We start from the raw sequence: 13,638 nt of genomic DNA on the forward strand, positions 1-13,638 counted from the left end.
TAAACCGTCGCTACGAGCGACAGTTTATACAAAAACCGTCGCAATGTATCTATAAATACCCACCATTCGGTCCATTTTAACAGACACTATTTCAAAACACTTGAAATTTTTGTACACGATTTCAGTTTCGCTTTTAAGTAAATTTTTTCCCTTTATTTTTTTATAAATTTTTAAGTTTTCGTTAAGTCTTGAATATTGTTAACCTATTCAAATTATAAGTTTTTTTTAAATTCATTACATTATTAAAAGTAATATTTTTTATTTTACTTAAAATAATAGCGACGGAAATCAAAAAATAATCGTCGCTACAATTAGCGACAGTCTTAATGAACTAACTGTAAACCGTCGCTAAGTAGCGACGGTTTGACACAAATCCGTCGCTAATGTTCGTGGAGACGGTTTTTCAAAAACCGTCGCAAAATGTGTCTACAACAACAGATAAAAACCGTTGTCTTTGAGCGCACCTTTTAACCACAGGGGCTTTAACAACGTTTTTAAAATGGCTACGACAACGGGTTTTAACCGTTGTCGTTTGGCTTTTTTCTTGTAGTGAAACTTTGCTCTGATATCACTTGTTAGGATCCGTGCGTGGAGTGTTTAGAAGGGAGTGAATTGAATAAACACTCCAAAATTTTCTTTCTTTTCCTTCTAAAATATGTGTTTCAAACCTTCTTAGGAGTCAGAAGTTGATCTTGATATTTGAAAGTGCACTGGACTATTTAAAAGTGCAGAAACAATTCAAAACATTTGATGAAACTTAAAGACAATAGAAGGTTTTTGGAAATTCGAAGGATAAAACCTTTCTACTTCTCATTTTCTTCTGTTTCCAGAAGTTATCACTAAAAGACTCTGATCAGTACACACTTGTAAAAAACCACTTCAATAAGACTTACTTTTGCCTACTGAAACTCTTAGTATTACAAGTTAACACTTAATTTTAATTTTGGGAAAGACTCTTTCCACATATTACAAATCATTCACACTTTTCAGTGAGTAAATACAATTAAAAAAATGTGTGAACAATGATAACACAAATGATATTCTGAATCTGATATAACTTTATAGCGTATGCTGGTTTTCTTATATACTTTCAGTATGATAAGCTAGAAGGTGTGAGTAATTTCACAATTTCGCAAAAAAGTCGGTGTTTATGAACATCTCATGACACCTTTTTACAAATCATCTTCAACGTTCAAATAAAAAATAACTCTTTTTTTTAGTTTATTTATTACGAGTACCTGAATCCAAGAATACTTGTTATCTGTTTTTGTACTCAAAATGGTAGTGATCAATGAATGATTTGTACGATTCATTTAATGACTTTAAATAAAATGTATTATTGTACATAACGACGGCAATAAATAAGGACATTCTCTGATAGATAACACAAATAAAACGGATGCCATTAGTATAGTACGACAAATTACCATAAAAGACTAACTTTCTTACTAATGTTTCTGGTTCCGTATTAGTTCATTCTCAATTTGGTCTTTAAGTATCTCAATACCAAAAACTATGGTTTTAATTTTCTTTAAGATGAATAATGATTCTGATTTTTCTTAAGTAGCACATAACCACAATTGAAAAATATTTTTATCAAGAATATATTTTCAACAGTATCTTAATAGAATGCTAACAAATATAGATATAATATATTTTTAAATTTATGGAAACTTAGTTAAAGACAATAAATACATTGAAAGAATTCTAAATAGACAATCGAATTTTTCCTATTGTTTTTAGGTCGATAACCTAGTTTAGGGTTGGGAATCTATGGGTTTACATAATATTTTTTTTAAATAATTATTACGAATATGATATCTGTATATCATAATTGATTCATATTTCATATTCAGATATGCACTTTAAAATTTGATACGATGGTAACATAGTAATTTATTGATCATAATAAATTAATTCATATAATACTGGTTTTATACAGAAAAAGGAGAAATCTAAAAAAAAATCTATAAATTTAAAGTCTTGATCCGATTTGTCACGTTCTGTCTGTGATTTTATAATATAAGTTCTATATGTAATAAGGTTATTTAATAAATATTTGTGAGACCAACGTCTTTACGTTGATTGCCATGTGTCTATATGGTCTTTGCTATCTCCGTCTCCCAAGCCTTGCCAACCACGTTACCTAGCACCCAAGGAACTCTGACCCTTCACGCCCCTTTTCACGTCAAAGTAGAGAGAAGCAATTATGTTTGGGTGGATCCACTTTTTGGGAATTATAAATACCCTGTCAAGAATACGTGAAATATGTGCGTGCATACCCTTTTGACTTCGGAGTGGTAAAATACAACACATCCACTTCCTGCTGTTTTGCGCGCTCGATGCTGGCACATTACGGCGGCAGACTAAATAAACCTTGTGTTGCACCATAAACCCTATTGCCGGGCTCTGAAAGCCCTAGTGTGATGGGTTTTCTACAAACATCATCATCCTCCTTGACGGATATTCATGTTTTTCTTTCTCAGGCACGCCCGTTTTCATTTGCTGACATGGGGGGTTCTTCTCTCCTCAATCCCGTTTTCCTGCGTGTCTTAACCGGCTCTTTGCACCTAATATTGTTTGTGCTCGTATCAGTCTCATGGGTTTGTAAGAAATCAAGGAGCGGTGATGGTGGTGAAAGGCAGAAACAAAATGTTAAGCATGCCGGTCCCTTGTATTACAGAGCGACCCTGTTTTTTTGTTTGTGTCTTTCGTTGTTTAACCTTGCTTTATGCATATTGAACCATTTTTATTGGTATACAAATGGCTGGTCGGACGAAAAGATTGTGACATTATTGGATTTGGGGGCTAAGACTCTTGCTTGGATATCACTGTCTCTTTTCTTCGGCACCCGCATCTTGGACAGTGAGACCAAGTACCCACTTGTTTTCAGGCTTTGGTGGGGGGTTAACTTCTCTGTGTCTTGTTATTGCCTCGTGATAGACGTTCTTTATTACAAAAGGCAACATTTTCTGTCAAGTCTGTTTTGGGTCTCTGACGTTGTTTCCTTTGTAACGAGTGTGTATTTCTGTTACTTAGGATTTTTTGGTGAAAAAAGGAATGAAGGAACAACCCTTCATGAACCCCTTTTGAATGGTAGTGCTAGTAGCGGTATAGAGTCTAACAAGCCTTCCAGAGGGGATGAAACTGTGACCCCCTACGCCAAAGCTGGAACTTTTAGTCTTTTTACTTTCTCATGGATGGGTCCTTTGATTGCTCTTGGCTATAAGAAAACTCTGGACCTTGAGGATGTTCCTCAACTTTCCCCTTTGGATACTGTTAAAGGGGCGTTTCCTATCTTTAACAGTAAGTTGGAAACAGAGAGCGGAGGAAGTACTAAAGTCACCACATTTATGCTAGTAAAGGGATTGGTTTTTACCACCCGACAGGAAATTGCAGTATCTGCTGTTTATGTTCTTGTCTACACATTGTCTTCATATGTTGGTCCATATCTCATTGATAATCTAGTTCAGTACTTAAATGGCCATAGAGATTCCAAAAACGAGGGCTATGTGTTAGTCTCTGCCTTTTTTATTGCAAAGGTATTCGAGTGTGTGTCACAGAGACATTGGTTCTTTACTGTGCAGCGGGCAGGATACAGGGCCAGGGCAGCATTAGTTGCAAAGGTATATAATAAGGGATTGACTCTTTCTTGCCAATCAAAGCAGGGGCATACCACCGGGGAGATCATAAATATTATGTCAGTTGATGCTGAGAGAATTGGTGACTTTGGTTGGTATATGCATGATCCCTGGATGGTTATTATACAAGTTGGTTTAGCTTTGGCAATCTTGTATAGAAATGTTGGCCTTGCTTCAATAGCGGCACTTGTTGCTACTGTTTTGGTGATGCTAGCAAATGTCCCATTGGGGAAATTGCAAGAGAAATTTCAGGATAAATTGATGAAATCTAAAGATGCCAGGATGAAGTCGACTTCTGAGGTGTTGAGGAACATGAGAATTCTCAAACTTCAGGCCTGGGAGATGAAGTTCCTGTCTAGAATTCTTGATCTTAGGAACATTGAAGCGGGGTGGTTGAGAAAATATCTTTATACTTCAGCTGTTACAACATTTGTATTCTGGGGTGCGCCTACGTTTGTGTCTGTGATAACTTTTGGTGCTTGCATAGTGATGGGGATCCCACTTGAGTCAGGGAAGATATTATCTGCGCTCGCAACATTCAGAATACTTCAAGAACCTATTTACAATCTTCCTGATACAATATCCATGATTGTTCAGACCAAGGTTTCGCTCGATCGAATTGCATCATTTCTTTCCCTCGACGACTTGCAGCATGAAGTTATTGAGAAGCTTCCATTTAGTAGTTCGAAGACGGCAATAGAGATAATTGATGGGAACTTTGTGTGGGATGTATCATCTTCTACCCCGACATTGAAAGATATTAATTTAAGTGTGTCCCGGGGAATGAGGGTAGCCATTTGTGGCACTGTTGGTTCCGGCAAGTCGAGCTTACTTTCCTGTGTTTTAGGTGAAATGCCAAAAATATCTGGGATAGTTAGGCTAGCAGGAAAAAAGGCCTATGTTTCTCAGTCGCCTTGGATACAGAGTGGAAAGATTGAAGAGAACATACTGTTTGGCAAGGACATGGACAGACAACTTTATGATAAGGTCCTGGAAGCGTGTTCATTGAAGAAAGACCTGGAAATTCTTCCATTTGGCGATCAAACTGTTATTGGGGAGAGGGGAATCAACTTGAGTGGCGGACAGAAGCAGAGGATACAGATTGCTCGGGCTCTATACCAGGATGCCGACATCTATTTGTTTGATGACCCGTTCAGTGCTGTTGATGCACACACAGGAACTCATCTGTTCAATGTAAGAACCACATTTCCTTGTTTCTACTATTTAATAGTTCTAATCTTTTTTGCTATTTGTAATTGTAGGAATGTATACTTGGACTTTTGAGTTTGAAAACAGTTATCTATGTTACACATCAAGTTGAGTTCTTGCCTGCTGCGGACATCATTGTGGTAAGATGTTCATCTGTTATTTATTGCATTTTTACTCTCCATCTGGATCACATGAAAGCCGAATTTATTTTGTCATTAGGTTATGAAAGACGGAAAAATTAAACAAGCTGGGAAGTACAATGATATTCTCTTATCGGGAAGTGACTTCATGGAACTTGTTGGCGCGCATGAAGAAGCTTTATCAGCCATTGATTCCTGGGCGACATCCAAGGGTGAAGAAGGTATCTCTGACAATGCCAAGAAAGTTCTGCAGAAACAAGAATCTCAGAATAATAGAAATGATAAAATCAATGGTATCGAGGAGATAAGGGGACAGCTTGTGGAAGAAGAGGAAAGAGAGAAAGGAAGAGTTGGACTAGCTGTTTACTGGAAATATATTACAACCGCATATGGTGGACTTCTTGTACCCTTTATATTACTGGCACAGATTCTGTTTCAGGCTCTTCAAATTGGAAGTAATTACTGGATGGCTTGGGCAACCCCAGTGTCCAAGGATGTGGCCTCTCCCGTTGGGAGTTCCACACTCATCCTTGTCTATGTTGCTTTGTCGATTGGAAGCTCTTTCTGTGTTTTTGCAAGAGCCCTGCTCCTTGTGACGGCCGGCTACAAAACAGCAGCGATACTATTTAACACTATGCATCAATGCATATTTCGCGCCCCCATGTCTTTCTTTGATTCCACCCCCAGTGGGAGAATTCTAAACCGAGTAGGAATTAATATGTTTGAATTAGTTCTGTTTTGATCTTTTTGAGATTGATGAGTTTACTAGCATCGATAAATTTATCAACCTAGCTTTGTTCTCTCACAGGCATCAACAGACCAAAGTACGGTGGATTTGAACATGGCATCTCTGGTTGGACTCTTTGCTTTCGCTATAATACAGCTTCTTGGAATTATCTTTGTCATGTCTCAAGTCGCGTGGCAGGTCTTCATCATTTTTATTCCTATGATCGCTATTTGCCTATGGTTACAGGTAATTTGTCGAGCCTTCAAAGTTTCATGTTGCAATCTAATGTAATTTATGCTATCATATATGTAAATGCAATTTGTAAAAATGCTTATATTACCAAATTTTTATCCTTCGTTAGAAATATTACATAGCTTCAGCACGGGAACTGGCTCGATTATGTGGGGTGTGCAAGGCTCCAGTTATACAGCACTTTTCAGAGACACTCTCAGGATCAAGCACGATCAGAAGCTTCGAGCAGGAGCCCAGATTTCGGGACACTAGCATGAAACTGATAGATGGATATTCTAGGCCAAAGTTTCACACTGCTGGTGCAATGGAGTGGCTATGCATCCGATTGGATGTATTGTCTCTAGTTACTTTTGCCTTTTCGTTGGTTTTCTTGATTTCTATTCCCAAGGGAGCAATTGATCCTAGTGAGTGTTTACAAATTTATCAAATGGAAAATTTAGCATATGCATACACAGCTAACTCTTCTTCTTCTTCTCCAGGTGTTGCTGGTTTGGCAATAACATATGGACTTAATTTAAATATGTTACAATCATGGGTAGTTTGGAATTTTTGCACTTTGGAGAATAGGATCATATCAGTTGAAAGAATACTTCAGTACATTTCCATCCCAAGTGAGCCCCCGCTCGTCATAGAATCAAATAGGCCACTGAGTCAATGGCCAACAAATGGAGAAGTTAATATCCAAGATCTTCAGGTCAATTTCCTTTGTTCTTCCGTAGAAAGTTAATTATCTCGATTATCCTGAAGTTATATTGACCAAAAATAACCTTATTATTATTTGTAGGTTCGATATGCTCCACACCTGCCTCTTGTTTTGAGAGGCCTTACATGTACTTTCTTTGGGAGAAAGAGGACTGGCATAGTTGGGAGGACCGGAAGTGGTAAATCGACTCTTATTCAGACCCTCTTCCGCATTGTTGATCCTACCGGTGGGCAAATACTGATTGATGGTATTGATATATCATCCATTGGATTGCACGACTTACGATCAAGATTAAGCATAATACCACAAGATCCTACCATGTTTGAGGGAACAATTCGAAGTAACTTAGACCCCCTTGAAGAATACACTGATGAACAGATTTGGGAGGTGCGTTGGTGTATACAGAAAAGTTGGAAATATTTATCCGTGGATTGATTATGCTAAGTAATTGTCTTCCTCTCTATAGGCTTTAGACAAGTGCCAGCTTGGAGATGATGTCCGGAGAAAGGAAGGGAAGCTCGATTCCTCAGGTTTACATATTTAACCGTCACTTGCAAATTTTTCTATTCTGTTCAAAAAATCATTTTCTTCAAAAGTTCGAATTTATAGGAGGTCGGCAAACAACAATAGATTTGTATATAACACATCTCTTATGAATAAGCTGAAGGTCAGGGAATGGAGGCACAAAATTAATAATATTCAGGCATACGTGTGTGTACCGGGTATTGAGCTGCAAAGTTCCTGCGATAGAAATCCAATGCTTGTGATATAAAGGGTATCGTGTAGTAGGGGTCTTGAACTTTTGACCACCTGATTCTAATATTATTTTAGTAACAACGTTTCTGAAAAACTTGAGCTCAGAAAATATGAAGTGTTCGTAAGATAGTTTTGTTGTGGCTAAAATCCTCTATGGTGTTTACTCATAAATTGTATGTTTCTTGAATTGTGATCACCATTTTCAGTATCCGAAAACGGAGAGAACTGGAGTGTTGGCCAAAGGCAACTAGTTTGTCTGGGGCGTGTTCTGCTGAAGAAAAGCCAGGTCCTCGTGCTAGACGAGGCCACAGCATCTGTCGACACAGCAACCGATAATCTGATTCAGCAAACTCTCAAGCAGCACTTCACTAACTCAACTGTGATAACCATCGCGCATAGGATAACATCCGTTCTTGACAGTGATCGTGTTGCATTATTAGATCATGGTAGGCCACTATTGCTTCGAACTTTTGTCAGCAGCCTCTTGGTGTTTTCTCACTAATTTTCTGGTGCAGGACTCTTAAAGGAATATGATACTCCTGGAAAGTTGCTCGAGGACAAGTCATCTTCATTTTCGAAGCTCGTAGCAGAATATAGCATGAGATCAGCTTCCAGTCATGAAGATCTTACAAATGTTCAGGAATAAGGTGTGGCATTCTTTAGCCTTGGAAGTGAATGATGATGGCGAAAACTGGCATCTCTCAGATATTTCTGCAAGAATTCAAGTTTGTTGCTGCTGGGGTGACATTATCATGAGAAAAATCCTTTACAGATCTATATATATTGTTACTGAAATTCGGTTTTACTTTCAAGTGTAGATTTGGCAATTGAAGAAATAGGGCAATGCAGTGTACCCTGTAGACTGCAGTGCATCTAATTATGCAGAAGCATCAGAACCAAATTCTATAAATAATTAAATCTTCTTTGCTCGATTATGTTTTTTTTATTATTATTACAAGTTTATTTATATTTCTTTATAATTTCTATTTATATATTCTGGGGACCAAAGTTCGTTAAAAGGAACCCAAACAAGAGTTGAATATATGCTTGTATCAAATATTTTTGTTATTAAAATAAAATTAAGGGAAATTAAAATATTATTTTGTATTTTAAAATTACAAATTCCACAAGGGTCAAACACAGAAACACGCACCACCTTCAGCTCAACAATAGCTAGCTGCTCTTGGACACGATGATGGCCTTCTCATCCGCTACATTTCACCTCCTCAAACCTCGTATATAACCCCAAATAGAAGTGCTTATTTAATCCTATACTGTTCGAATTTTTGTATCTTCCGTGTTTACATGGAGTCGGCTGCGGCCATGTCGGGAACCATACTCGTAAAAACTGTTGGAGTACCGTTTTCTCGCACTCAAAGCGCAACGAAAGTTTAAAATTTTCTTTTGACATTCAAAACTTTCCTCGAGCGTCGTATGATTTAAAAACATTCATAAGGTATTCAGATCAATTTACTTTACATATTTAATGTTGGACACCAAAACAGTCCAGGATTAGTGGAGTTGGTCCTTGTAGATCCCTGCGAACGGATCTCCTTATTTTTATCGTCTAATCAAGTCCGTGATTGGAGACTGGATTCCTCGTTTAGAAAGCACTATAGATCTAAACGATTTGACGTCGAGACTGGATCACCGGAATTTTACAAGTCCTGCAGGGTTGTGGCTGCGTCAGGGCGGCTCAGGGTGGAAGGGGTGGTGGCTAAAAACTCCTTGTGAAATAATGGGGTGACTGAGGGAGGAGAGAAGAAGGAAAATTTTAGTGAACAAAATTTTTTGTGCGAAAGTTGTCTTATTTCATATAGCCCATAATGAAATATTTATAGACTTTGATTCTCGATCACACAAGAATCCCTCTTGTATCAAGATTCTTTGTTTCTATTATTTAAAATTCTCATGTAGTATTTTCTTCTTGAAAATACCATGTCAAATCAAATATTGATAATGCATATATATATTTATATATCTTTATATACATATACACACATGTATATATTAATATATCTATATATACACATGTATACTCACATATATTAAGGCTTATATAAAATTAAATAACTCTTATTTAATTTGTTAAATAAGTAATAGTTAATTAATTAATTCTAAAATCCTATAGAATATTTCATGAGAATTTTGCATATATAGTAATAACAATTATTATTTAATTAGTAAATTCTAAATTTACTAAAAAATAATTTTGAACTTAATATAACCTTGATCGACGACCAGACAACGTCGATGTGTTGATTAGAATATATGGTACACTTGCTAATAAATTTCACGATCTTACGTTACGAGACAGACCTCATAGTACCTATTGTATATTCAAGGTCTTTTGATAAATATAAAAATTGTACATTAATTAATTGTTTTATAATATAAATTTATAGTTTTTGTTTTATTAAATGTTTAAATATTATATGTTTTATAATAAATTGTATAAAAAATAAGTTGTTGTGTAATTATAAGTTTTTACTATTTTTACAGGTTCGATAAAACAAGAATAAACTTGGCGTTGCAAATGGGATTAAGATGATTCTTGGACATGTAGAAAGTTGATGATAATATCTACAATATTGGTTACAAGCATGAGATAAAAATCTTCTCACAATTGTGATCAAATTAAGCAACAAACAAAGTTATCAAAGGAGTGGTAGTTTTACCATGCTCTAGTATTTTGACCATATCTCTCAAACTACTTGGTCAAATGGTTAAAATAAAATACCACAATTCAAACAACTCAATTATCCACATGTTTTATTTTATGTGGAGAAGCAAAATTGGATGGGAAGATTTTCAAAAGTGATGTGTATTAAAATATAATTTCTTGGAACACCAATGAAGACTTATGTGTAAAAAATAATATTTTATTTGTGGTTGTCTCCCCAAATTTGGCTATAAATAGGGGTGCATTGTAATGAATTGAGATATCCCTCATTCTATGAACAAATCTTTGAGTTCATAATATTTCTCTCTTTATTTTTCCTTTATTTCATCATTTAAAAATAATTAGCATGTTAATTTCATATTCAAAGTTTTATACTTTGAATAATGAGTAGCTAACTTCCCAAGGTTGAGATGAAAAGGTGAAGCTCTTGGTATGATAATAAGGTTATTAAAAGGTAATAATCTATGTTTTATATTATTTAATCATTATTTATTGTTTATGTTATATTTATTTCTTTAAGCATTTTTATACCCTACTTATAAGTGGGAGTTTTGATTTATTGTTGCTATATGTTACACTAAATTCTTGGTACCATTTAAATGTTAGTTTGGTTTTACCAACCATTTAAAGTGGATGCCTTGATTTATTATATATCAATATATCATATTATTAATTTCTTGGTACCATTTAAATGTTAGTTTGGTTTTACCAACCATTTAAAGTGGGAACCTTGATTTAGTGTTTACAAATATATATAGCACAATAAATACTTGACAACATTTATAAGTTTTGGTATATATTTTATACTTATAAGAAAATAGTATATAACATAATATAAATATGATTATTTAATATATTGGAACCATTTTATTAAGTGGATTTCAATAATGTTCATTAATGTTAACTTTATTAAAATATCAAGAGTGGATCCTCTAATCTCAACTACTTAAATTAAAATTTGAACAATTAAAAATTACCAATTAAAGATTCAAACAATTAAAAGAAAAACAAAAACAAAAACAAAAACAAAAAGACATTGTAGTGGACTTGTAATTACCGTAGCTTCCCTGTGGATACGATATCGGACTCACCGAATTATACTACTTGCGGACAACCTGCTATTGGGAGTGCAACAATCAAAGTCACAACAAGTTTTTGGCGCCGTTGCCGGGGAAGTATAATTTAATTTCAAGTCTATTTAATTTTCTTTCTTTGAATTTTTTATTGTTTTTGTGTGTTTTTCTTCTTTTTCTTTTGCATTTGCATGAGCATTATTTGGTCACGTACACTTAGTGGTCGACTCATTCGAAATAACCCTTTATTTTTACAAAACATGGCGGAAGAACCCATCCAGGAAAATGAAGATGAAATTCAATCTCAACATGATCATGATAGGCGAAGAATACTTAGAGATCACATAAATCCTATACGTACTAGTGCACCTTCATGTCTAGTTTTTCCCCCTGATGCATCTCATTTCAATTTTAAGCCTGGTATTATCCAACTTTTAGCCAACTTTCATGGCTTAGATTCTGAAAATCCATATATGCATTTACGAGAATTTGAAGAAGTGTGCACATATAATGATCTAAATTGTAGCATGAACACCATTCGACTTAAGCTTTTTCCTTTTTCTTTGAAAGATAAAGCTAAAACTTGGCTACAAAATCTTAGATCGGGATCAATTCGAACTTGGGATGAATTGCAACAACAATTTTTGAAAAAGTTTTTGCCATCTCATAGAACAAATTCTTTCAAAAGGCAAATCATCACTTTCACTCAAAAACAAGGAGAAAATTTTTATCAGTGTTGGGATAGATATAAAAAATTTCTTAATCTTTGTCCACATCATGGTTTTGAAATTTGGAGAGTTGTTTCTCAATTTTATGAAGGCTTAACACCTAAAGATAGACAAATGGTTGAATTTATGTGTAATGGAACATTTGAAGATAAAGATCCAAACGAGGCAATTGAGTATCTCGATTCATTAGATGAAAATGCTCAAAATTGGGACACTATAGGTACAATCGAACCATCAAACAAGATTCAATTTCCGACATCTGGTGGAGGTATGTATACCCTCAAAGATGAACATGATTTGCAAGCAAGATTTACCTCTTTGGCAAGAAAAGTTGAAGCACTTGAATTGAAAAAGAATGGTCCATTAAAATCTGTTCAAGAAATTGCGTGTCACATCTGTGATACATTCTACAAAAGATTGTCCCACTTTGCCCTCTTTTAAAGAATGTCTCCATGAACAAGCCAATGTTTTGAACAATTTCAAAAGGCCAAATTTTGAACCATTTTCTTAAAATTACAATCCAGGTTGGCGAAATCATCAAAATTTTAGTTGGAAGAATGATAATGCTGCACAATTTTCACAACCACATTTCCAAACTCAACAAAATTTTCAAAATTATGCACCCTAAAAGGAACTTGGAAGATATATTGAATTCTTTCATTGCAAAGCAAGAGTCTATCAATACTAAAACTGCTCAAACCATGACAGATTTGAAAGATACTCTTACTAAATTTGCATCTGCACTTAATGTTGATGAAAAAGGTAAGTTTCCTTTACAATCACAGCCTAATCCCAAGGATCATCATTCACAAACCGGAACTTCTGGAACTCAACCGATGGATCAGGTAAAATCTGTTATTACCCTTCGCAGTGGTAAGATAATGGAAAAATCCATTCTTGAACCTTGTGAAGATGATGATAAATCAACTCCAAATGGTAAGGAAGTGGAACCCATAACTTGCAAAGAAGAGGATCAACAGAAAGTGCCACCACCATTCCCTCATGAATTGAAAAATACAAAAAAATCAAATTTGAATTCTGATATATATGATATTTTTAAACAAGTAAAAGTTAATATTCCTTTATTAGATGCAATAAAGTAGGTACCATCATATGCCAAATTTTTGAAAGACTTGTGCACCGTGAAAAGAAAATTGAATGTGAAAAAGAAAGCATTTTTAGCCGAACAAGTAAGTGCAATTATTCAAAATAATAATAATTTGAAATACAAAGACCCTGGTTGTCCTACTATTTCAAGTATTATTGGAGAACGAAAGATTAAAAAAATCTTGCTTGATCTTGGAGCTAGTGTGAATTTACTTCCATATTCAGTTTATCAAGAACTCAATCTAGGTGAGTTAAAACCTACTTCGACAACACTTTTACTTGCCGATAGATCTGTTAAAGTGCCAAGAGGTATGGTAGAAGACGTGTTGGTCCAAGTTGATAACTTTGTATATCCTGTCGATTTCATAGTTTTAGATACACAACCTATCGAAGCTTGTAATGCAATTCCTGTAATTTTGGGTCGTCCATTTTTAGCAACTTCTAATGCTCTTATAAATTGCAGGAATGGAATAATGAAGTTGTCATTTGGTAACATGACCTTGGACCTTAATGTTTTTAATCTTTGTAAGCAACCACATGACAAAGGAGATGAAAGTGAAGATGAAAATCTTATTGAAACTCTTGTGGAAGAAAACATTCAAGAAGGGAGTACTCGTGA

General features: G+C 35.1%; 1 protein-coding gene across 1 annotated transcript; it reads left to right on the top strand.

Annotated features, from left to right (window-relative positions):
* Positions 1–2,256: 2,256 nt before the first annotated feature.
* On the top strand, positions 2,257–8,363 carry LOC140981401 (ABC transporter C family member 3-like). Its single transcript, XM_073447794.1, has 10 exons — positions 2,257–4,835; positions 4,904–4,990; positions 5,070–5,696; positions 5,799–5,963; positions 6,079–6,373; positions 6,449–6,663; positions 6,754–7,059; positions 7,139–7,202; positions 7,635–7,874; positions 7,944–8,363. Exons 1-10 carry the CDS (start codon positions 2,427–2,429, stop codon positions 8,072–8,074), a joined length of 4,539 nt encoding a protein of 1,512 aa, XP_073303895.1. The 5' UTR covers positions 2,257–2,426; the 3' UTR covers positions 8,075–8,363.
* The last annotated feature ends 5,275 nt before the right edge of the window (positions 8,364–13,638 follow it).

This window comes from Primulina huaijiensis, chromosome 1 (assembly GCF_012295235.1).
Source record: "Primulina huaijiensis isolate GDHJ02 chromosome 1, ASM1229523v2, whole genome shotgun sequence".
NCBI classification, from domain to species: domain Eukaryota; kingdom Viridiplantae; phylum Streptophyta; class Magnoliopsida; order Lamiales; family Gesneriaceae; genus Primulina; species Primulina huaijiensis.

Coding starts and splice junctions, on each gene's coding strand:
- LOC140981401 (XM_073447794.1), top strand. CDS start 2,427: ATGGGTTTTCTACAAACATCATCATCCTCCTTGACGGATATTCATGTT. Junction 7,060..7,138: donor CTGATGAACAGATTTGGGAG/GTGCGTTGGTGT, acceptor TCCTCTCTATAG/GCTTTAGACAAGTGCCAGCT. Junction 7,875..7,943: donor TGTTGCATTATTAGATCATG/GTAGGCCACTAT, acceptor TTTCTGGTGCAG/GACTCTTAAAGGAATATGAT.